The sequence below is a fragment of the Peromyscus californicus genome, unplaced genomic scaffold (genome assembly GCF_007827085.1).
Source record: "Peromyscus californicus insignis strain IS unplaced genomic scaffold, ASM782708v3 Scaffold_5__1_contigs__length_169319896, whole genome shotgun sequence".
NCBI classification, from domain to species: domain Eukaryota; kingdom Metazoa; phylum Chordata; class Mammalia; order Rodentia; family Cricetidae; genus Peromyscus; species Peromyscus californicus.
Genome location: NW_026294573.1, coordinates 1304017 through 1328658, shown reverse-complemented (window position 1 = coordinate 1328658; position 24642 = coordinate 1304017). Strand labels below are relative to the sequence as shown.

At 48.8% G+C, this 24642-nt stretch overlaps 3 protein-coding genes across 5 annotated transcripts in view; 2 read left to right on the top strand and 1 right to left on the bottom strand.

Annotated features, from left to right (window-relative positions):
• Positions 1-3037: 3037 nt before the first annotated feature.
• Positions 3038-10439, top strand: Pex10 (peroxisomal biogenesis factor 10). Of its 3 annotated transcripts, none has more exons than XM_052715175.1 (6): positions 3038-3207; positions 3743-3826; positions 5411-5817; positions 6938-7113; positions 7197-7332; positions 8315-10439. In XM_052715175.1, the coding sequence occupies exons 1-6, from the start codon at positions 3102-3104 to the stop codon at positions 8381-8383; spliced, it is 978 nt and encodes a 325-aa protein (XP_052571135.1). In that variant the 5' UTR covers positions 3038-3101; the 3' UTR covers positions 8384-10439. The 3 variants fall into 3 exon arrangements, with proteins under 3 accessions (XP_052571135.1, XP_052571136.1, XP_052571134.1); XM_052715176.1 differs by having other exon boundaries at positions 3039-3207; positions 3743-3823; positions 8295-10439; XM_052715174.1 differs by having other exon boundaries at positions 3039-3207; positions 8295-10439.
• Positions 10440-10655: 216 nt separating this feature from the next.
• On the bottom strand, positions 10656-21691 carry Rer1 (retention in endoplasmic reticulum sorting receptor 1). Its single transcript, XM_052715178.1, has 7 exons — positions 21536-21691; positions 18561-18648; positions 16994-17098; positions 14646-14745; positions 13068-13146; positions 11893-12028; positions 10656-11299 (listed from the first exon to the last, which is right to left on the bottom strand). The coding sequence occupies exons 2-7, from the start codon at positions 18639-18641 to the stop codon at positions 11210-11212; spliced, it is 591 nt and encodes a 196-aa protein (XP_052571138.1). The 5' UTR covers positions 18642-18648; positions 21536-21691; the 3' UTR covers positions 10656-11209.
• A 125-nt stretch (positions 21692-21816) lies between these two features.
• Positions 21817-24642, top strand: part of Morn1 (MORN repeat containing 1) — a 60311-nt gene continuing 57485 nt past the window's right edge. The window contains 2 exon segments of the mRNA XM_052715173.1: positions 21817-22026; positions 22881-22952. Coding sequence (XP_052571133.1) covers positions 21951-22026; positions 22881-22952 — 148 coding nt within the window. The 5' untranslated portion in view covers positions 21817-21950.

Sequence of the window (24642 nt, the reverse complement as noted above, 5' to 3'; positions counted from 1 at the left end):
CTCCCGGGGCAGAGGGAAGCGTTTACAAGGACTCACACAGACTCGGGCAAAGGAGAGCTTGTGTGCTGACTCACCATCTCATTCACCAGTCTGCTAGGTGGTGATAGAAGGAATAACTAACCTGGGATAGAGGGGACACCTGCTGAGCATCCCCTCCCAGTTTCCTGGCCTCCCAGCCCTTGCCTACTCCATCCCTGCCTCCCCCACATCTACAGAACTATGGTAAAAATGATCAGATAAGATGGGTATAGAACTAAGTGGATAAAGTGCTTGTTGTCCCACTATGAGGACCACAGTTCAGATCCCAGAGCTCACCTGATGGGTGAGGTGGCCCACCTGTAATTTCAGCCTTGTAAGGCAGACACTGGGGTCCCCAGAGCAAGCTAGCTAACAAGACTAGCCATATGGGCAAGTTCTGGGTTTGACTAAAAGACCCTGTTCCAATGAATAAAGTGGAAGCACAATCCAGGATGACACCAAATATCATCCTTGCACTACCACCACCACCACACACACACACACACACACACACACACACACACACACACACACCACATATACCCACACTTATGCAAACATGCATACACACATATGCATACAACACACACAATAAGTTTAATTATTTAATAAAATTAGAAAACAGTGTGGCCAGAGCTAGCATTCCTGGCAAAGAACATCAGGTAGGACAATGAAATACCCAGTGTATGAAGAATATAGAAGCAGTTGTTGAGGGGCAAAACTATGAACACTGCCTATAGGATGGCTGACCTTTGCTCCAGAACCTCCTGTGTCAGAAATGCAGAATTTCATCCTGTTCCAGATCCACTACCCACCTGCATCTCTATGTGGACCCAAACAATCCATGTGCCCAGCACTAGCATGGCAGGCGCTCAATAAACACCAGCTAATCACCATCATTATTCCTGATCTACAGACCAAAAAGCTGAGGCCTACCAAGTAAAGAAATGTGCAGGACACACCTTGTCCCTTGTCAATGGCACAGGGCTAGTGAGGGCCCCGAGGGGGGCAGTCAAAGGCCAGCCCAGAGATGCTCCAGTGCAATGTCCCCAAGGAACCCCACTGTGGTGATATTGTGTTCCCCAAAATATTGTGCATCCTAATAAACTTATCTGGGGTCAGAGAACAGAACAGCCACTAGATATAGAGGCCAGAAAATGGTGGCACACACACCTTTAATCCTATCACTTGGGAGGCAGAGATCCATCCGGATCTCTGTGAGTTCAAGGCCACACTGGAAACAGCCAGGCGTGATAACAAGAGCCTTTAATCCCAGGAAGTGATGGCAGAAAGGTATATAAGGTGTGAAAACCAGGAACTAGAAGCTTTTAGCTGGTTAAGCTTTCAGGCTTTCGAGAAGCAGTTCAGCTGAGATCCATTTGGATAAGGACACAGAGGCTTCCAGTCTGAGGAAACAGGATCAGCTGAGGAATTGGCGAGGTGAGGTGGCTGTGACCTGTTCTGCTTCTCTGATCTTCCAGCGTTCACCCCAATACCTGGCTCCGGGTTTGTTTTTATTAATAAGACCATTTAAGATTCCTGCTACACCCCACTGCAGTTGATAACGGGGAATGACACTCGGCTCACAGACTGGGGTGGCCCTCAAGGAGCCCAGGAGGTAGATATGGGAGAGTCAAAGCCAGGACTAGACCTGTCAGTCACACCTCTGGTGTCTTCCCTCAAGTCCTCAGGACCCTGGCCTTCTTGTCCTCCATCCCTGCAGCAGAGGGGAAAGTTTACAAGGAGTTGTCACAAGGCTCAGGCCCAGGACCGCTGTGCTTCAGACAAAGAGTGGTCAAAGGGAGGTGATGGGGCACATGTCCTGTCCCCCAGCAAGAACTCTCACTTGACCCCCACCTCAGAGTCCTGGAACCCTAGAATACTGAAAAGCAAAGAGGGACTCCAGGCCAGATAACTGATTTACAATGATGTCACTGCTCATCCCGCCCACCCACTTTCTCTCCTTGCTAAAAGGCCTCTTGTTTCCCAGTCTGCAGGATATCTTTGGGGTAATAGTCCCTAGCTGCCCAAGCTAGTAAAACAAATGGGCTGATGGTGCCACCTGCCGGCCAGCCTGTGGTCTGTTCCTTAAGAAGAACCCCTGAGAGGAGGCGGCTAGGAGTGCCTTATATCCACAGCCCACAAAGGAGGAACCTAGGGGTCAAAACACCGGTCCACAGCTGAGACAGAGTACGTGGCTAGGATTTGAACCCATGGAGAGAGACACTTAAGCGTCTCGCTGGGAACAGATACTTGGGATAATGTTTCTGGTCTTGCTCCCCATGGTTAAGAGGAGAATCCAGAAAATGCAGTCCCATAAAAGGAGCAGTCCATGAGGGGACACTCAGAGCAGGCCATACCTCATAGTTATGTTAAAACCGAGCTTCTGAGTTTGAAGAGAAAAAAGTTTCCTAGGGACACAGCAGCCTTGGGCCTTCAAGGAACCAGCATTTCAAACTGTTATATTTGATTTGGCGAGACGCTTGTGCCTCTGCCTGAGACGTGACTGCCTCCTGGCAGTGGTCAAAGGTACTACCTGGGGCTGTCCAATCCAAGCCAAAGAAACCAGGGCAGGGGCAGCCGGAGGAACTCCAAAACAGAACTGGGGACTTCAGTAGTCAGATGAGATCACATGACTATCCTAAAATAGTCCACTCCTACAGTCCCAGGGACATGTACCTACTGCCAAAAAACTCAACCTGAATCAAGCAAAAAACACATCTGCGAGGCTGAGGTCTCTCGGGGTCTCGCCCGCCACGACAACATCCCTCTCAATATTCGCTACTCCACTACGTGGCTCCGCCCTCGAAGCACAGACCACACACCCCTTGCTCTGCGTGGCTCCACCGAAAGCACCGACCCCACCCCTCTTGCGTGGCCCCGCCCCCACCCCTGCCTCCAATAGCTCCGCCCCTAGATGCCCGCCTCTCCCGTGGATTGCCCGCCTCTCAGGATATCATGCCTAGGCCCCGCCTTCGCCCGCGTGATGTTCACTGCCTGCGCCGCACGACCGAGGCACGTCGAGCGTCACAGGCCCCGCCCATAGGGCACGCCGGCGCGGTGCGACCTCACTGAATCGGGCCATGTCGCTGGCAGGTGCACCTGAGGTGATCCGGGCAGCGCAGAAGGACGATTACTACCTAGGAGGCCTGCGGAGCGCGGCGGGTGGCGCGCTGCACAGCCTAGCGGGTGAGCGCCCTGGGCACCCGGACAGGCAGCAGCTCCGAAGCTCCTTAGGAAAGCGAGGATCAAAACAGATTTACACACTGCAGAACACTTTGCAGGTCTCTGCGCCAGGCAGTGCCTGCTTAGTGTTCTCAAACATTTGCCCATTTCCTTCTCATACGCCCCTATAGGTTGGGCCTAACAGTATTACTCTTACAGGGAGGCACGTGGAGGTTTCCAAAAAGATCCCACAGGCAGGCATTTGAGAGAGTCGAGATTTGATCCTAAACAGGTGTTGTTGGCACTACCTAGACTTTCCTGGGGCCTCCGAAGTTCTAGGACAGTTCCTGACTCAAGACAGTTACAGCTGAGAGGTTCTTAGGAAGTGGCTTTCCCTCTGAGTCATTCCTGTCAACCAGGTGGGGAGAGGGGACAGGGCAGAGAAGCAGAGGAGCCTAAGAGAGAAGTAGTTGAGGGTCGCCCTAAAAGAGGAGGAATTTGACCTGGACTTTAACCACCTCCACCTCACCTGCCCAGAGGTAATATTTTTCTCTTCTAGGTGCAAAGAAATGGCTGGAATGGAGGAAAGAGATTGAACTGCTCTCAGACATAGCCTACTTTGGCCTCACCACAATTGCAGGTAGCAGTACTTGGCAGGTCCTTGGCACTGAGGGGCCCACAACCCACACAACCCACTGATCAGCTCCTAGAATCCACCTGCATGCAGCCTCAGGGAAGAAAGCCACTGGCCCAGGAGGTGCAGCCCTAGAGCCCTCAGCCAGGGGCTAGCACTCAGCCCTCAGCCAGGGGCTCTCCTTGCATTTGTATGTCCCTGAGGACCTTCATCCAGGACTTTTCCAAGGGTGCTGTTGGGACTCCCCACCCCCAAGCTGAGGACCCAACCCAGGGCCTTCCTCTTGCTAGACAAGGCAAGCTCTACCACTGAGCTAAATCCCCAACCCCAGGACCCACTTCTCAGTGGCAAAAGGCAAGTCAGTACTGACCCATCACATACTGGCCATTAAACCCTTGTGAGGTGGACACACAAAAGCTGATAGTCATTTAGAAAGAAAAGCTGTGGTAAGGGCCGCAGGTCACCAGTGCCAGCTCAACATCCAGCAAGGAATGCAGAGCGCCTATGAGATGCCCAGAGAGGTCACTGTGGGTGACCTGCCCCCAAGGACTACACTCAGCCGTGGGAGACACACAGGACCAAGGAACGACGCTGTAACACATCCTGAGAAGTGTTGAGCGCTTCAGGGCAAAACAAGTCTGGGGAAAAATAATCTTCTAGTCAACCAAAGCAAGTAGCCAGTCACTGAAGAGGCCTCTCTCAGGAGAATGGCCTTCCCTTTTTCTGAGCCATGAGGCATTGCAAGATACAAAGAAGAGGCTAACTGCAGGCATGACCAGACACGTTGAGGGCAGAGGCTGCTACAAACAGGATCACAGTGAGACTCATGGAAGAGCAGTTCAAGGTACAACACAGGTGTGGCCTCAGGAGTAAGAGGCCTGGCTTTACTTTCTGCAGGGTGTAAGAAAACAGGACTTTCCCAGGTTGGACAACTAGAAGCTAGCTTTTGGCAGGGGTAGGCTTGAAGGTGTTTTATCTGACTCCATGTGATACTGTCAGGTAAGCAGCTGGGCTTACATCTCAGGACTGAACTAGATCCAGACTGAGCCATAATCTGGAAGGTAGGAAACCACGAGATTGGATCCCATCGCTTGGACAAGTGATAGCGGTTAGGCAGAAGAGGGACTGGAAAACTGGGAACAAATAAAAACTGAAGAGAACAGGAAGCCAGGCAGTGGTGGCGCACGCTTTTAATCCCAGCACTCGGGAGGCAGAGGCAGGCGGATCTCTGTGAGTTCGAGGCCAGCCTGGGATACAGAGTGGGTTCCAGAAAAGGCTCCAAAAGCTGCACAGAGAAACCCTGTCTCAACCCCCGCTCCCCCCCCCCCCAAAAAAAAAGAGAAAGAGAGAAGAGAGCGAGCAGGAACCAACGGGAAACAAGGGCCTAGCCCAGAGTTGCAGTCTGTGTCACATCATGAAATCCCAGCAAGACCACAGTGGACTTAACAGGTCATGTTGACCTTGGCTAGGTCTCACAGGTGACAGCCTGGAAGGGCAGGTTCCAGAGTGACTGATGATGCTGGGGAGGGGAACAAGCTGGGCCTAGAAGTGTGTCCCCGTGTGGGATCCTCATCATTGTGCATTAATCCTCAGGCTACCAGACACTTGGAGAGGAGTACGTTGGGATCATCCAGGTGGACCCATCCCAGCAGCGAGTGCCCTCCAGGCTCCGCCGTGGGGTGCTGGTCACACTGCACGCTGTCTTGCCCTACCTGCTGGACAAGGCGCTGCTGCCCCTGGAGCAGGAACTGCAAACCGATGGTGACAGTACACGGGCTTCACAGGGAAGTCTGCTATCTGGAGGACGCAGCCGATCAGGGGCAAGGCGCTGGGTGCGCCACCATGCAGCCACCCTGACGGAACAGCAAAGGAGGACGCTCCAGCGGGCAGTCTTTATCCTTAGACAGGGCCTTGCCTGCCTCCATCGGTTCCATGTTGCTTGGTTTTATATCCACGGTGCCTTCTATCACCTGGCCAAGAGACTAGCAGGGATCAGCTATGTAAGTAGCAATGCCAAGGGGTACTGGATATGGACAGGGTCCTCTGAGCAGCCTCCTTGAGGCCCATGCTGATGGCATGATCACAGCCAAGTGTTGTTTCCAAGTTGGAAGTGAAACCCTGCACTTGGGAAACAGCAGTTTGTTCAGTTATAGTTTCCTACAAGGCCCAGGAAGTCCAGTTTCCACAAACTGAAGGTGGAAGGAAGTCTTCCCTTCCTAATACCAGCATATGTGTGGCAGCAGAGCCAGGCACTGACTGAGTGGACTTAGGTCTGGCCCCACAGTTTTCTCACTGTTGGCCCGTGGCTATGTCCATTTCACTGCTTAGGGGGATGAGCACCTATTCCAGAAGGTGTCAAGTGCAGGTTCTAGCCCAGAGCCTGGCTTTTCCCATTCATCTCTGCCTCCAGTTAAACTATCCCTCCCACACACCCTCATCATAGAACCAGAGTCTGGTCTCAGGTTTGACCTCAGTACTGCTAGACAAGGGGTTATCCAGCAAAATCTTCCCAGCAGTCATTTAGTTGAGCAGCTGTGCCTCCCTCCCTAATGGCTACTGAATATTGGACACTGGGTTCGCTTTTAGGGCCTGTTATCCTGTTTTCCTGCTCCAGCCCAAGGCATAATGTGTCCTGGTGTCTTGCCAGTAGGAAGGGATAGGAAGTGGAAAACAGCACAATTGTTGTGATGTGGATGGAAGGTACATCACTAGCTACAGCAGATGCGAGGGCAGTATCCCTGGGGGCCAAAGTGTCATAGAGGACTCAGTAAAGGGAACAGCATCTCCCTGTCCAGGTTCCCCTTGATATTCCCCATCCTGTTCTTCCTCAGGCTCCTCTTCTTCCTCTGAACTGGTCCTCAAACAGCTCAAGAATCCTCACCCATTTTCCTGACCCATCTAGCCTCCTGGCTCAGTTCTCATCTAATGCCTAAAGGTCAACCTATAGCTAGGGTTCTCCCTCACTACTGACATTTGAACCCACCTCCCTGGTTGGTTCTTGTTCTCTGGACACTCCCAGTGCCAAGGGGAGGACTGGCTGAACATAAAACCTCCAGCAGAAGAGACCAGATCCTGGGGGATCCTGATGGTGGTGGGGGTGGTGGTCACCTGTCTTTGCAGCTCCGGACTCGCCGCCTGCCTGGAGAGGACCTGAGGGCTCGTACAAGCTACCGACTGCTGGGACTCATCTCCCTGTTGCATCTGGCACTGTCCATTGGGCTGCAGTTGTATAGCTTCAGGCAGAAGCAGCGAGCTAGGAAGGAGTGGAGGCTGCACCGCAACCTGTCCCACCGCAGGTGTGCAGGGGGCTTCAGCTACTTTGGCATGTCCTGAGATTGTGAAAGGTGCACTCACCTGTGATGTGTCTTGACCCCCACAGGAGTTCCCTGGAAGACAGAGCTGTTTGCAGAACCCCACTATGCACCCTGTGCTTGGAGGAACGAAGACACTCCACAGCTACACCTTGTGGCCATCTCTTCTGCTGGGAGTGCATTACTGAGTGGTGCAACACTAAGGTATGTATGCTCCCAGGCCTTCAACCCTTGGCAGTTATGCTACCCCACCTCTCAAACCTGTCAACTTGGGGATGAAGTCCCCAGTCAGAAGGGAAACTTCCCCTTTTGAGGTGTGACTGAATATGCAGGTGATTGATAGATAACAGGTGCATAGATCAGGCTACACTTAACCACAGACTTGTCTTGCTTCCTGGTATGCTCAGCACACTTGGGATGCTGGGACATGTGCACACGCCAAATTGTCCGTGTGCCACTGAACCATTTCTGGCAGGGGAGATGCCCAAAGCACACTGCTTCCTATAAGCAGCAGGGCCCTGGTTGGCATGTCTAGCCAGTGAGCTGTAGCCCTGGCCAAAAGCCAAGGCTACAAGTGAGAAGGAACTTTATGTGGCTGCAGCCCTGCTGCTAAGAGGTGGGCGTCCTGGGCTGCAGTACAGAAAACACAAGCATTCACACTGCTAAGTCAGCAGTCTGCATAGTGGGCATTCCCCAAGTGCCAGCATGTGTAAGTGTGGAATGTGTGCCCTCCTTTCTCATACAGATGGCAGAACAAGTCCTATCTCCTAACAGCAGGGTGCATCTAGAGTTGGACCTGGTGGAAGTTCTACAAGAGAGAAGCTAGAATAGCATACACAGTCTGAAGTCTTTTACTGATGGGGTCTGAAGCCCTCCCCTCTACAGCTCTTGGCACAGGGTTGCTGGGAAGACATGTAGAGGCTCACTCAGAAGGAAAAGCCCAGGAGAGGCCCCAGAAATCCAAGGTTCATAGGTGAGGGTGGGTGGGCACAGCTATGCTCAGTCAGCACTGTCCTATGCCTAGCCCCACTAGGACTCAGACCTTGGGAGAGGCCGTTTTCTGGTTGACTTACAGCTGTGCGTGTGTGTGGAACAGGAAGAGATGCAGTGGGGATCAGGGCCGGACTCAGTATACAGTCATTGTGACACACCCCCCCACCCCACAGACAGAGTGTCCCCTGTGCAGGGAGAAGTTTCCACCCCAGAAGCTGGTCTACCTGAGGCACTACCGCTGATCATCACCAAACAGCTCTAAGAAGTGGATGGAAGTTCACAGCGTTTATCCTCAGCACTGTGATTGCACAGAAGTATAAAATCCTCACATACTGTTCTTTGTTATGTAAGCTACTACAGTTACCTGGGAAGAGAAAGGGTCAGGGGCAAATGGGCAATACTCCGTATGGGGTAGGAGAGTCTGTTGCCCCTTATCATGGCTTCTTCCGAGTTTCTGGAGGTAATGGGTTCCTCCTCCCTTCCCAAGCCACACAGATGAAAACTGCTTCAGAAGTTGGGGGGTGAGGAGGGTTAACTCAGGCCTGTGTGAGAGGCAGGGATGAGAGTTAGGGTAGAAGAGAAGCACTGCACTGTGGGCTCCACACCAACCAAGGTCCGCACTCCTAACACACTTGCCACATGCTTATTAATACATGTTGCCAACTCCTTAAGAAAAATGAAGGTCTTCATCTTGGCCTATGGGTAGGAATGGGGGCTCCCTGAGTTGCAGATTCTTTTAATTGTATGAAAGTTCACACATGCCATGGCACATGCACAGAGATCAGAGAACTTGCAGGAGTTGGTTCTTTTTGTCGAGGTTTTCAGGGAGTAAGTTCAGGTTGGGCTGGGCATCAGCATCTTTACTTTTGAACATCTCACCTACCTGGCAGAATTGGCTTGGAAATAAACCAATTTTCATGTGTCTCAGATACCAGTCCTCTGAGGAAGTTAGGTGAGTCGTATCTGCTTGGAGGCCTAAATGAACAAGTGTGACCTGCTTACCCAATGTCACTTCTGTGTCCAGCTCCCTCTTGGCTTGTCCCTAGCTTGTTTCTTGCCTCCATTTGACATTTCCAAGCTTTTAAAATTAATTCATGTCAAAGACAACCTGGCACATCTTTTAAGAGACTTAATTTCACAGAGTAGGTACATTAAGAACAGATCTGCTGGGGCAGTGGTGGCGCTCGCCTTTAATCCCAGCACTCGCGAGGCAGAGGCAGGTGGATCTTTGTGAGTTCGAGGCCAGCCTGGTCTACAGAGCGAGATCCAGGAAAGGCGCAAAGCTACACAGAGAAACCCTGTCTCGGAAAACCAAAAAAAAAAAAAAAAAAAAAAAGAAGAAAGAAAGAAAAAAAAAGAAAAAGAACAGAAGATCTAGCTGGGCCTGGTGGTGCACACCTTTAATCCCAGCACTCGGGAGGCAGAGGCAGGCGGCTCTCGGTTAGTTCAAGGCCAGCCTGGTCTACAGAGCTAGTTCAAGGACAGTCAGGGCTACACAGAGAAACCGTGTCTCGAAAAGACAAAAACACAAACAAAAAACCCCAGGAGATCTAGAAAGACTTCATAAAACAGTGTGACGGTGTCCTGATAGAGCCTTTGGTCTAAAGCCCAGCCACCAGCAGTGGTGTTTGATGTCGCAATATTCCTTGTGAAGTCCCCTTACCAAGAGCAGGAACCATCCCTCTGGGTGGAGCAGGGGACCAAGACTGACATAAGGAAACTTTAGGGACCCTGTGGGAACCTGGAACACAACTCTACAGTTGTCTGCACTACCCCATTTGTAACTCATTGCTCTGGCCAGGTACTCCCAACTTTCTTTCCATTGTACCTTGAGCTTAGTCAGTGATGAGGAAAATAACGTGGAAAATATAAACAAAAATGTCCATATTCGAACCCCAAGTGTTCACATGGTTTAAAACAAAACAAACAAACAAACAAAAAAACCCTTAGAACATCATTAGAAAATGATGGGTTGAGTATACGAAATGTGGCTCTAAAAGGAGCATCATAGTGTCAATAAAAGAAAACCCAGGTGACTGACTTATTCAGCACCTAAAACTGTAGGATGGATGAGAAACACCACTGAGTAGGGTTCTGAATAGGTCACAGCCTGGAGAAAAAGCCTACTTGCACTTGACAGCCTCTGTCCCCTCTATACCTGCGGTGTTTGCTCTCTCTCTCCTGGTGCCACTTGGTATAATGGTTCCCCTCCGACAGCTGTCAACAGCAAGCTGGGCTTCAGCAGAATGACTATGGTGTAGACGAAGACTATACAAGCAAGGGACACTTTCTTTAATAAAGTTGGAATTTAAAATTCACTTAGTAAAATGTTCAGAGTATTATTTTTATGACATCAAAAAGTCTGACATGCGGGGGGTTCTGTTTTCCCCACAGACGTAAAAGGCCATGTGACACCCCAGACCTGGTGTGCTCTGGCTAGTTCTGTTTCCTTAGAGAGGTTGTTGCATGAGAACAAGTTTAAATTAATCAAAAGAAAAATATGTTACGTATCAAAGGAAAGTGTCAAAATAATCTCAAACAATTAAAATATAATATATATTTATAATTCCAGGCCCTCAAAAGCAATCATGGTAGTTAAGAACAAAGTTTTGAGTCATTATGATAGAGGCCAACTTGAAAAACATCTCTAGTGAGATGAGATTCAGAAACTGGCATGAGAACCCCCCAGAGCTACGTGAAAATCACCCTCAAAGTGTTACATTCGTTTTCACAGGTAAGAAGCAGACTGGCACAGAGGAGTGGCCTCAGTGTGGTCAGGAAGGCAGGGCTGCACTCCCATCCTCCCTCCCGCTCTCCTGAGCGGCCACCCACCAGGCCTCCCAAGCCTCTGGTTCACTATAAATCTGTCCACTTCAAACACATGAACATCACTGAAAAAGAAATTAATGCAATTTGGTTTAAATGCCAGTTTCCTCAAGAACCTGATATTTCAGATACAAATCATTGAGGCTCCTCTTAAAAAGAAAATTCAACTTCCTCATAATCAGCTACTTTATGTGAAGAAAAAGGCATTGTTACAATGGCTCAAAACCGTTCTTGAACACGTGAGACAGATTCAGTCCAGCTTCTAACTAGCAAATGTCTTGCCCACGTCCTCCTTCCCTTTGTATCTCCTCTTTCCGTGTGTGAATGGTATGTACCGGTATTTAATCATGTGCTAGGAAAACAAACACAAAAACAAATTGAGTTACTTCCAAACAGTTTCCTGCTCAGCCCTTTCCTTAGATTTGAACAGCCAAAGGCACCCCCTCGATTGCTTCTGCCTGTCACAACTGAAGTCAAGAGGCCAAAATGTGCTCCAGAAGTTCTGATCCACTAGAGGCTTATCTGAAATCCCAACATCTGGAAAGTATTTCATGACCCTCTGTTTACAAAGAGCTAAGGGAAGCAGAGAAGGGGTTCAGCTACACCACCAATCTGAGGATGTGCCATAACACTCTAGCAGGCTACCACAGGACCTGGAGCTCTGAGCTAGAAAGAGCCACTGAGGTACTACAGGCCCAAGCCCAACCTGGCTCTACCCAGGGCTTTCCTACTCAGCTTCCAGCAACCTCAAGGAAGGCCCACTTGTTCTCTCTCACAAAGGGCCTGTAGTCTGGGACTCGTTGGCCTTGGCCAGAAGCCATGCACAGATCAGTCATCACACACAGGAGGCAATGCCCAGCACTAAGACCTAAGCATGCTTTCCCAGGGATACTGCAGTCACAGGCTGGTAACCGTCATCTTGCACAGCAGGGCTGCTATCTTTACCTTTATTTGCCTCTTCATTGTGATACAGAAAAGCATGATGAAGTACATCACCAGGATCGGCCAGAACACTGGGACGTTAAAAGCCTCGAAGAAGGTACAGACCATAGCCACAAGAATGCCTTTCGTAGCTGCATGCCTTAAAGCAAAAGGAGAAGTTAGTGTGATCTGTAGGTAGCACCAGGCATCTGTCAACTTGCTCTGGCCTCCACAGCCACTCCTGCCTTTGCCTGCTCAGAGGTACCTACTAGAGAAACATCAGAGTAGTGTAGTGTCAAGTCACAGTCTGTGTGTGCTATACTGAACCACAACCAAGTCCTCCTCTTAGCCTTTTAAAAGCTAAGACTTCTTAAACTTACACAAAGTGTAAAACATCCCAGCGAAAGCCAAATGTACCACATGTCTTCTACCTGGAACTGCCATCTGGAGCACTAACCGAGGCCTGGGCCTGACATACAGCACAGTGCCCTCCCACCCTCGCACACAACCCTGCCACCATCATCACACCTCTTGTCAGGCTCTATAATCCTGAAATCCCCACAATCTCTTCTTTCCCTACAGAACAACATCCAGGTTCCTTGGGGGTTCCTTGCCCACCCTCAATTTCCTCTCCAGATCACGTCTCACTCATATTCCACGAGTGAAAACACTCGAAGAGCTCAGTTGCTCATTCAATTTACTGAGCCAACAAAGACTTTGGCTCTTTTTGTGCTCCAGGAGCAGATGGTCTGAAAGACAGGCCAGGAGGCCATAGCTTTGACCTTTTGAAAGACAGTCATAAAAGGAGCTACACTACACTTACTGCTGTTACCTTTTCGATTAATGCACACCACATGCAAACAAAGCACAACAAAATTCTCGTTTTGTTAAGAAACCAAGAACTAACTGGGACAAAAATTGGTTTATTTTAAAAGCCCAAGTAGCTTCCACAAAAGTCTTGAAGAAATAAGGTATGATTTGGTCAGGAGAAATGATTCCACGTGAAGACAAGAGGGTAAGCAGTGAGCAACAATGCTGGCCTTCTTTCAAAAGACCTCTAACCCTGACCATTACACAATGTATGTGGACCAAAATGTCATTCCATATCCCCATATATGGACCATTACTATGTGCTTATAAAAATTAGGTATATATATAGATATATTATTTTATTGTTCAATAGAAAAAAATTCACTCACCAAAATTTGAATTCTGGAAGCCTTCGAATGAAGGGACGAAACTCCTCATTCTGTTTGGTTGGTAATGAAGGGCCATCATCTGAAAGTTAGAACGTCAGCTAAAGATGAAACATCTGCCTCTTACTTTTGATTGTTGTCCCCACTTATAAGTCTTCCTTAAATGCTTATGAACTACTATGCCTCACACATGGCAACAAATTTTATTCAACCAGAGATAAAGTGTGGGGTCTGCAGGTAACTCTTGGCAAGACTTGTTTTATAAAAGACTTGTGCACCTTTTAAATGCATAAAAAAAGAATTCAACTTCACACAGATTTTTCATTTGTTGTATTACATAGTTATATAAGTTAAGACAAAGATAAACTGACATTTATGTAAAACAAGTAGTAAAGAGAGAAAGTAGGCCACATAGTGGTACATGCCTATAATCCTAGCACTTGAGAGGCAGAAGCAAGATGAGTTCATGGCCAGCATGGAATACACAGAAATCCATTATCACAATGAAATAAGAAGTGTCACTGAGATGGCTCCGCAGATAAAGACATTTGGCTGACAGGTCAGACAATCCCTGGAATCCACATGGTAGGAGAGAACCAAATTCTGCAAGTCCTCTGACTTCCACATATGATACACACATTAAAAAAAAAAAGCTGGGCGGTGGTGGCACACTTTTAGTCCCAGTACTCGGGAGACAGAGGCAGGTAGATCTCTGAGTTCAAGGCCAGCCTGGTCTACAGAGCAAGTTCCAGGACACCCAGACCTACACAGAGAAACCCTGTCTAAAAACAACAACAACAGAAAAAAAAAAAAAAAAAAAAGAATGCAGGCAAGACTGTCCTTGTCCACAAAACCTATGGAGGAGAGCCTTTGCACCAGGACTACCAAGTGCAAGGCCTCTTCTCGTCTATCCTATTTTACAGAGAAGCTGAAATCTACAGGAAATGCTCCTGGTTATCAAGTCTCCCCTAAATGGTGATATGCTTCTAATCATCCAATCTGAAATCAGCATTAGAGCATCTCCTCCAAGAAAGCAGAGTTCCTGCAAAGGCCACTGTTCACTATCTGTCAACCACAGCCCAAAGCTGGCCTCACTTGGGGACAACATAAGCCCATAAGCCTGGCACAAAAACACACCAACAACATTTCAACTCAGAAACCAGGGAGTACCCAATGCCCTCAGCCTAGACTAGCTCCTGGCAACCAGGGTTCTACTGATCTGTGCTGCATCTCTGCTGTACTTCTCTGGTCACACCAGAGGGTGCCTAACAGTGAATTCTGACGCAGGAAGCAGAGGAGCAGACCCTCCCTGCTCACGAGTCCCATGTGTGCAGTGTGACTCTGGATGTGTTATTGAACCCAGGACTTCGGTCTCCTCCTAACAAAACGGGGACAAAGAGTGAACCTCTGCATAGTTGCACGGGTTTGACGAGTAATCCTATAGACAAACTCGTCCTGATCCAGACACTGCACATATAAATATGACAAGCTCAGGTCCAAGTGTTCCCAGACCCATGGACTATCCCAAGAATGTAGAGGCCTAGAGCAGCCTGGACAACACCCCAACGGCCCCTGCTGTACCTGAGTCTTCCATCAAGGAAGGATCCACTTTGGGAGAAAGGAACGCTATGAAAAGGTTTAGGTGGTAAATTCCCAAGGCATAGGTCACAATGTACCATCCCTGGAAGAGAAGGAAAGCCATCATCAATGAGCAGCCCAACCACTGCCAGCTGGAACCAGTTCACTGAGACTGTACCCAGGAAGCCTTGTACTATGAACACGGTTTACTCAAGGTGAAGTGGTTAGGACTGAATGCACGTTCCACAGTGACCATTTACCTCAACTTACTTACCTTGTGGGTTTGATATGACCATAGCGACCCACGGGCCCAGGTAACAAACTTCTTTAAGGGTCCAGGCAAATGTGCATGACAATCAGCCACAGTCCTGACCAGGACTGGCTATAGCAGAAAAGAAAGCTTTCCTCAACAAGACACCGCCCTGCCCCATAGGGCTAATGTGGGCTGGGTACCTGTGTGATTTTCAAGTGTACTCCTGGCCTCAAAACCTGCTGTGAGCAAACAGGTTCACAAGGAGTCTACAACAGAGTGTCAGCTATGACCACACACGGCAGCTGGCAGTCCATGTGGACAGCATCAAAACACTCCACTTGGAATGTCAGCCTCACAGAAGAAATCCAGAATCAGAACCGGGAAATCAGAGAAAAGTGCTGCTTGTTCGTTCTTTCCTTCCTTCCTTCCTTTCTTTCTTTTTTTGGTTTCTCAAGGCAGGGTTTCTCTGTGTACCCTGGCTGTCCTGGACTCACTGTAGTCCAGGCTGGCCTTGAACTCAGAGATCTGCCTGCCTCTCCCTCTGGAGTGCTGGGATTAAAGACCTGCACTAACACCTCAGGCAAGAAATCAAGAGTAAAGTTTTCAAGCCCAACTTTCCAGAGAAGACAAAGAACTGGGAATCCCTGTAGTCTCTACATTAGCACACTAAAGCATCAAGCTTACCCTCATTGACTTCCAGAACTGAATGGTACACCTTTAAAGGCCTGGACTTTTCATACAAACAAAAGGAAACTTTTCTACCTAAAAAATTTTCAAGTCAGACAACTAGAAGCTAGATGTAAAAGTCAATTTTATGCACATATGCTATCATGTTTGATAAAGCCAAGCTCTGAGGAATGCCAGGTCAGGCACAAATCTGATTCAGAACAGAGTACAACCAACCTGTGTGCTGTGCCCCACCCCCACCCCAAGGCTGCCAGGCCAGTCTTTCCACTAGTGAATCGACCAAGTTCCAATGAACAGAAATTCAACACTAATTTCAGACATGCAGTACAGATCAAGTCCTTCTAGAATAAAACAGAGAGTAGCCTACCACCATCATGTCATGCTAAACCAACACTGTGTCTAGTCCATAATTCAAAATGGAAACAATAAAGGACAAGTTTCTACATTTACTTGAAGAATTTCACACAGTAGTGAATGCATCAATGAATCCAGTAAATAAATGTGTTGCCTCATGTCCTAATGTCCTTCTAAATACTGGATGGATAGATGGAAGAATCGAAGGAAGGAGCTTTAAATGAGGAAATCACCTTTCATGGCTGCAGAGAAGAAATACTCTAGATGAGGCCTCCAAGCTGCCTTCCTCTGGACTTATAGACATTAAAAGCCTCTAACCCAGGTCTGCAAGGAATTCTTGGAAACCAAGTGTCTAACTAGGAAGCAACAGGCTCCAAACAAAAAGTCTAAGTAGAAGCCACCTGTTCAAGGTGTCCACAGCCAGCCTACGGACCTGCAGAACTGCCTAAGCTACTCTATCTACTACCCTATTAATGTTGCTTTAGCCATATAGAAGTAGCTCAGAAACAGCTAAACCCAGATGAATGCCAAAGTCACTCATGGTACCCTGAGTCTTCAACACTCCATTCAAGATTTCAGGGATCAGCTTGTGCCTACAGAGACACACAGCAAGGTCTTTTACCCAGAAAAGGACACAGGGCAAGGGCAAGACTAGCCTGGGCATCTAGGAATTCTAGGTAGAGAATATGATAAAGTCAGGACAGACTGTAACCAATCTTCTTTAAACAGGTGGTCACAATGAAACTTTTCTTACATTTCCCACCAACCTGAAAGTAATTATTACAGACCACACCCTTTAATATACCTCCAATCAAGCCGGGTGGTGGTGGCGCACGCCTTTAATCCCAGCACTCGGGAGGCAGAGGCAGGCGGATCTCTGTGAGTTCGAGGCCAGCCCGGTCTCCAAAGCAAGTTCCAGGAAAGGCGCAAAACTACACAGAGAAACCCTGTCTCGAAAAACCAAAAAAAAATATATATATATATATATATACCTCCAATCAACACCCCAACCAACAGCACATTTACACAATGTGAAAAGAGTTGAGAGCACACTTACCTGTAACAGATAAACTCTAATTATGTAGACAAAACCCAGGCCCAGTGTCACGACCCACCGGACAGCTGTGTAGGGGGTAGACTTGTCCAGCCAGGACTGATAAATCTGTAAAGCAAGAATTAAAGGTATAACATCAGCCCACAACACCCACTGTACTCCAAAGTGCCCTTTCTAGTATAGCTGGGTTTCAATTTTAAAGAGATGCTTGAAACAGCAAGAGATTATATAATATATACCAGCATGAAGCACTGACTATGATTAATCCAAGATTTACCTGCAATAATTCCTGAAACAGATCCAATTCTTAAGGAAAAACATTATAAAATAATCAAGCATAAATACTGTGCTACTGCATTAGCCCAGAAACATCATTACAGGGAAGACCAACTTAACCCCAAAGAGAGGACTTGGGCTGCAAAGGAAAAAGCACGAATCTTAAATTCATCATCCCATACTGTAAGACTCATGGCTCAAAGTCTACCCCAAACCTATTTTCCCAAGGGGTCTCTCCCTGCCCCAGATATGCTCTCTCATGTGCGTTGGTGTTTTTGTCTGCATGTATATCTGTATGTATGAGGGTGTCAGGTCTCCTGGAAATGGAGTTACAGACAGTTGTGAGCTGCCATGTGAATGTTGGGAATTGAACCCAGGTCCTCTGAAAGAGCAATCAGTCCTCTTAACCACTGAGCCATCTCCCCAGCCCCAGATATGTTCTCTCAAGACTCCAGGACCCTGCACTTGCCCAGCAGTCCTGCACTGGTCCTGCCTACCCCCACTGGTAAGTGGCTGACCACAACTTGACTGCTTATATGTGTGTAGACATACCAAAACAGCTATAGCCATTACTAAGGAAACTCTTGGTTTTTCTATAAACACATGTGTTAAAATTTCACATTTTAATTTTGAAATATAACTTTAAATTTTAATTATAGCATTTTTAAACATATATATTGTAGGACAGGCTGGCCTTGAACTTAGAGATCTGCCTGCCTCTGCCTCCCAAGTGCTGGGATTGAAGATGTGTGCCACCACTACCTGGCAAAAGTTTGGTGTTTTTAATTGAGCCACATCAGCTCATGGAATCAGACTTTAGATATAGTGTGAGGCAGCCTCAGACACAGCCATACATAATGACCTACATCTACCTGAGCCAACATGAAAGGCTCACACTCAGGAAGCAGCACTCAACAAGCCCATGAAGGCAAATGAGGGGTGAAGTGAGCCAGGACGAGTGGATGCAGGTGGCAGGGGAAGGGGTGGGAAGAGCAGAGAAGAGAGAAGGATTTCAGTATTTGTAAACGTTGTAAAAAAAAAATAAAAAAATAAAAAGAAGCAAAACAAAAACAGGATGGGGTCCCCCCTGTCCAGACCTTTCTACCTGACCTTTTTCTGGAACACGTATACAGGTACTCATGGTGAAGAAAAGAGCCAAACCCTGAAAGCAAAAGTTTGCACCCAGGGCAAGCTATAGCTTAACTTTTCTTTGTGAAACAGCAACTCACCCTTCAGGAGAATTTGTCAGTCTCTCTTTCAAATATTTCTATTAATGATCTACAAATCCACTCACCTGTCCAAGCCGTGTGAAAAATCTGTACACCACTGAGGGCTTCCCATGGACAGAGTCTCCAACACTGTCCCCTTCAGACATTCTGTAACTGAGATAAAAACACAAGATACTTTAAAAAAAAGCATTCGGAATATGAAAATGTGCCACTCTACAGACCAGTCATTTCATCCAAAGCATTCCTTTGCGTTTTCACCAAACATCCTGTCTTTTCCATGTTCTGCCCTGGATCCATACTCCCAGAGCCAGGTCCTCTCCCTATCAACAAGACTAGCAGTTAGCCCATGAGTCCCTGCCCCTTTCTTATCTGGCAACTAAATGTAACCCTATCTGCCCCTGGCCATTTCAACATGCTGCTGGGATCCCAGGCAGAATTCACTACAGAACCTAAACAGCTAAGAGCATCATCACTCTCGATTTCACAGAGGACAAATCAGCAGACCAAGGGCAAACAGCAGCTTGGGCCCGGCCTGATACCCAGTTCTTCAGATATGGACTCAGGGAAACTGCTAAGGGATGGGGTCTTTGTCATCAATCCTACTTGAAAGGCAGGAAGAATCTTATGGTCCTGATCCTCTCAAATCTGTGTGTTGAACCTGTCCTAGTTCCTTCTGCTACAAAGAATGAAGAGAAGAAACAAACTATGATTCAAGTACAACTTAAATTTACCTATGCTGAGCAGCTGAGAGGCCTTCAGCAGACTCTCTGGCTACAGTCTCAGGTTCATCATGTGCAAAATGATGCTCTTTTAAAAACTAGACATATAAGCAGACTTCAATCTGCAGCAAGTCTTGAGCTCATCTCAGCTCCCAAAGTAGGTAAGAAATCGGGCTCACAGAGTAGGGCAGCTAGAGTAGGGCAGCAGGGCTGTAAATCCAACACTTCTGGCCTAGCCTCTATGTGAACACTGGGGAAATCTTTTGAAAGATGTCAGTGACCTCATAATGTGACCTTGGATGGCAAATGGGTACTCTTATAGTCTCCTCAGCAGCTACACAGGCCAGACTCAAGTCTGCATTAAGAGTTGTGAATATGCCAGGTGGTGGTGGTGGTGGTGGTGGCGGCGGCGGGCGGGCGGCGGCGGCGGCGGCGGCGGCGGCAGCGGCGGCGGCAGCGGCAGCAGCAGCAGCGGTGGCGCACGCCTTTAATCCCAGCACTTGGGAGGCAGGGGCAGGAGGATCTCTGTTCAAGGCCAGCCTAGGCTACAGAGTGAGTTCCAGGACAGGCTCCAAAGCTACACATCCGTCTGGTCTACAGAGTGAGTTCCAGACCAGCCTATCTATAAAATGAGACCATTTAAAAAAAAAAAAAAAAAAGGCTATATTCCTTTAAAGTATGTACTCTAAGCTGAGCTGACTGCTTAAGACTTTGGTTCAGATGATACGTAACAAACCTATCAAAAACTCATTAGTCGAGTTTTGATCATCAGACGAACACTGATCTGCATCTTGATTAAACTCACTGCCAATAACAACCTAAGAGAGGTAGCATAAAGATTAAGAATGTGACCTTTGGAGTCCCACTGCCTGCTTCAGATCCCAGTACTGCACTCACTTCCTGTCGGGATGAAGGCAACTAAAGAATGCCCAGGACTGGGATCTGGAAATGAGGTGAGATCCTCACTGCGTTCCTCAAAGGTTCTTATGAGGATCTAATGGCAGCCTGTACTGAAGCTTCAGAGCCTGGCTCCAAGCAAGTGCCAGCCTCTCAACATGTCAGACTTGTTCCTGGATTATGGAGGCCCAGCTGTTCTATAGGCAGTCCTCTTCTCTTCACTCAGACAAAAGGTCAGAGAGGCACTCTAAGCTGTCCAAACTGACCACCAGTTCCATGTCACACCACTGGCTTCCTTTAACAATTGTTTTCCAATTCCTTTCTGGTAAGCACTCAACTTCCTCCCACTAGAATGCAAGCTCCTTGAGGGAGCTTATCTAGTTTTTGGATAGGCCTCACAACCTGCAGGGCCTGTCACATACCTACTGAAACTGCTCTATGTTTCATCACAAAAAAAGCAAGATTAAAAACTGTTCCACAAGTACTGCACACAGAACATTCTCCCCATGCCTTGTTCTAGAGCCTATTATTTGGCTAGTTTCTGCACTCCATGACTTCTAAGCTAAGAATATGGCAGAGAGGAGAAAGCTCTCTGCCTAGCATCAGGAGTCACTGCCTCCTGGCCAAGGAATAGCACTTGCATGCTCCAAGAGTTGTTTCCTCTTTGACAGCCCTTCCAGCCTGGGCCCCTCCCACCTTTGAGGATGGTCATCTTGGATCTCCCTCAGGCCTCTATTTTACAGCCAATCCCCCAACACGCACACCAGGATCCAAGGGACAGAGTCTGGATTACTGATGTTCTTTTGAGCACTTATTCAGGAATTCCACATTGTGAACTGAAAACTCACAACTCCTGAAAACTCAACCCAACTAGTCTCTATTCTTAAGGGTGAAGGAAGAAAAGCCACTGGGGGTTCTTAGTGTAAAGGTAGGGAACCCTCTTGCACTGATATCCTGCCAAGGAAGACAATGTAGCCTTATCAGCACGACGCCGAAAGTACAGCCTGGAGAGCTGGAGGTTTTACTTCCTTAATGTCACCATATAATCTAGAGTCATTTAACCATCACCCCTTCAATCCATTCAGTAATGTCTTCGCCCTCAGGCTTAATTCCTACACGTGTGCCTCGAAACCGAACACGGTGGTGGGACAGCAAGAGGACACCTAACACATGCCCGCCCCGGACTCTCTGAGCTGTACGGGCAGCCACAGGCCACCTTTCTCCGATATCCCACGGCCGGGGTGGGCAGCGCTCGTCAGTTCCCTCGCAGACCCCTCCCGGAGATCGGCCGGCCCCCTGGCAACCCCTCGCCGGCCTCAAAGGCACTGCCCGGCCCCGCCCGCCCGCTCTTGGCCTTGACAGTCCAGAGGAAGGCGGTGATGTGCCGCCCGGCCAGGTTCGCACCACCAGCCCACCCCCAGCACCTCGCAGCTCCGCTGCAGCCGAGCCGCGGTCTCCCTCACGGCTGCGGAAGGAGGATGGCGGGCAGGGTGGCCGCCAGAGCTCGGCTCGGGATCCGGGAAGCTGCACAGGCACTTCCGTTCCGTCCTGCGGCACCGCCTCCAGCCGCCAAGATGGCCGCGGGGCGGGGCCCAAGCTCCAACCATTTCCGCTTCCTGTATGGACGCCGAGGCCGTTGGCGGGAGTGCTTCCCGGCGGAAGGACAGGGCTGGCGGAAATGCGCCGTGCTGCACAGGCGCATTGGTGTCCTCGGGCGCCGGACCGGACACCGTTGCTTCGGATGTTACGGTCTCCCAGACAGAGCCTGGCCACGCCCCTTGGCAACCGGAGGCCAATGACAAGCGGCTTTATGGTTGCTCGGGATCCTTTGGCGGCAAGATGTCGGCGACTGGCGATCGGACTCAGGCTTCACTCCAACCGCACCGGCACTCGCCAAGACGTCCGCCGCGAGACGGTACAAACTGCGTATCCCCTCTGGAGCTCAGTCGCTCTGAAGAGCAAGGCTGGTACTTGAGGCCACGCCACTGCTGAAGCCTGTCCCTCAGACAGGCTTCGGTCGCGTTCGGGTGCCCGGCAGGCGTGGTCAAGGCTGCAGGCTCTGGGCCTGCCCTCCCTGGGTTAGGGGGCGGGTAGAGTAGAGGTCAGGCTGCCTAGGCAAGGTGAGCACGCAAGGCTTGGGAATGCAGGTCCACCCAATGCAGCCTGATGGAAAATTGCCCTAAAACCGGAGAAATAGGGTCGATATGAGGCCAGAGTCCAGGCAAGTGCTACTGTCTCTCCGCCCCAGGCTGCGACTTGCAGGTAAGAAAGCCATGAGAGATGGGAGTTGTGTGTGGTGTCTCAGAGCCACAAGATAAAAAGATGAGGCTAGCCAGGAGTCCTTAGGGATAAGTGTGGATTTTTGTTCCGTGGGGACAAGAGGATGGTGAAGGTCCTGGCAGGGTGGGCTCCTCTCTGTATTCTCACTGAAGCTGTTCCACTGCTTCTCTGCCCTCACCACACCTTTTGAATCCCTCGTAAGAGCCTGCAATCAGTTTTTGTCCTAGTCCTACTCTTGCTGGGCTTACCTTTTCCTTGGTGCATGTCCATGTAGGAAAGAGGAGTGAAGTGTGGGCCAAGGAGGAAGAGGGTGGGCCGACAGTAAGCAGAACTGAGCCCATACAGCTTGAACAGTTAAGATGAAGCATGCTGTCATATTGAAAGAGTTGAGAGACTAGAAATGACCTGCAAACTACTCCAGACCCTGAGCTGCCCCATCTCTGCGTCTTGATGTCAAATGGTCACTGTTCATCTTTTTTCCACATACAGGCTATGGCGTATATATATACCCAAATTCTTTCTTCCGTTATGAAGGAGAATGGAAGGGAGGAAAGAAACATGGTAAGAAGCTTCTGGTCACTCCAGAGGCCATAATACCCTTGCAACTCAGAGCCAGTTTTCTGAGAAGCTTGGACAGGCAAGTGTTGATGTACCAAGCTCGGGACAGTAATGCCCCTGTACACTGGTACCACTTTGCCCCAGTCATGCTGGAACCAGTGTAAGACCAGTTCCTGTAGGCTTGGAGCTCATCACGTGCTGGTGGGTGCTGGAACTATTGGTGAGAGGGATAGAGTGAGGTGATTGATCCAAGTCTCTGTCTCTCTCTCTCCCTCTCACTCACTCACAGGTGCACATACACACACACCATCATCTCTCTCCCTTGCTCATGCACTCACACAGGTGTGCGCGCACACACCATCATGGCATGCTGTGTGCTTGTTATTGCACACCTAGGCTCCTAGTCTTCAGCCTGAGTTTCTCTGTATTCCAAAAGAAATTAAGAAACAAAGTTTGGCCAGACGGTGGTGGTGCAGGCCTTTAATCCCAGCACTCAGGAGGCAGAGGCAGGCGGATCTCTGTGAGTTCGAGACCAGCCTGGTCTACAAAGTGAGTTCCAGGACAGCCAGGACTGTTGCACAGAGAAACACTGTCGGGGGCGGGGGGGGGGGGGGGGGGGGGGGGGGGGGGGGTAACGGGACACAAAATTGGTAATCAAGGAAGAGAAAGAACCCTGTTCTCTCCGTCATGTCTGTGGCAGCATTTATAGAAAACCACTAGACAAAAGCCGGAAGATACGTAGACATTGAATGTCTCACATGCTTTGAGACAGTGAATCTCTTGGTTCCTGGGGAAAGACAACTGTGTTATCAGCAGGCTGCCTCCTGTTGCCTCTCTTAGCAGCGTGGATGAGTTACATGCACGCAAGGCATTATGGCCAGGTTGTGGTGGTGCACGCCTTTATTCCCAGCACTCAGGAGGCAGAGGCACGGATCTCTTTAGTTAAAGGCCTGTCTTGTCTACAGTGCTAGTTCCAAGACAGCCAGAGCGATACAAAGAAACCCTGTCCCCCCCCCCCAAAAAAAAAGAGAGAGAGAAAGAGAAAAAGAAAAGAAATAAAGAAAAAGAAAAAAACCCAGCCGGTTGTGGTAGTGGCACATATCTTTAAATCTTGGGAGTTGAGAGGCAGAGGCAGACAGATCTCTGAGTTCAAGGCTAGCTTTGTCTACATAGCGATTTACAGGACAGCCAGGACTACACATAGAAAAAAGAAAAAAGAAATGACCATATTTTTAGAAAACCTAAGCAATAGAGGAAAGAAGAATAAAATAAACATTCCCTGGAATAGCTCACACACACACCAGAAAAGTGCTGGGTCTAGACTTTCTAGGACTTTTTTAATTTGTTGATTCTTTCTGCTCAGTACATTAGAGGGCTTTTCATATCTACTGGCAACCAAAATGTTCTTCTCATTTTCGTTTTTTTTTTCCCCCTGTCCTTTATAGTTTTTTGTTAGTTTGTTTTTTGTGTTTGTTTTGAAACACCGTCTTACTGTATACCTCAGGTGGGCCTTGAACCTGGAATCCTTTTGCTTCAGCCTCCAAGTGCACCACTTGCACCCAGCCTCTACCATTCTTTTCTTTTCTTTCTCTTTTTTTTTTCCTTTCAGACAGGGTTTCTCTGTGTAACAGCCCAGGCTGTCCTGGAACTCGCTCTGTAGACCAGACTGGCCTCGAACTCACAGAGATCCACC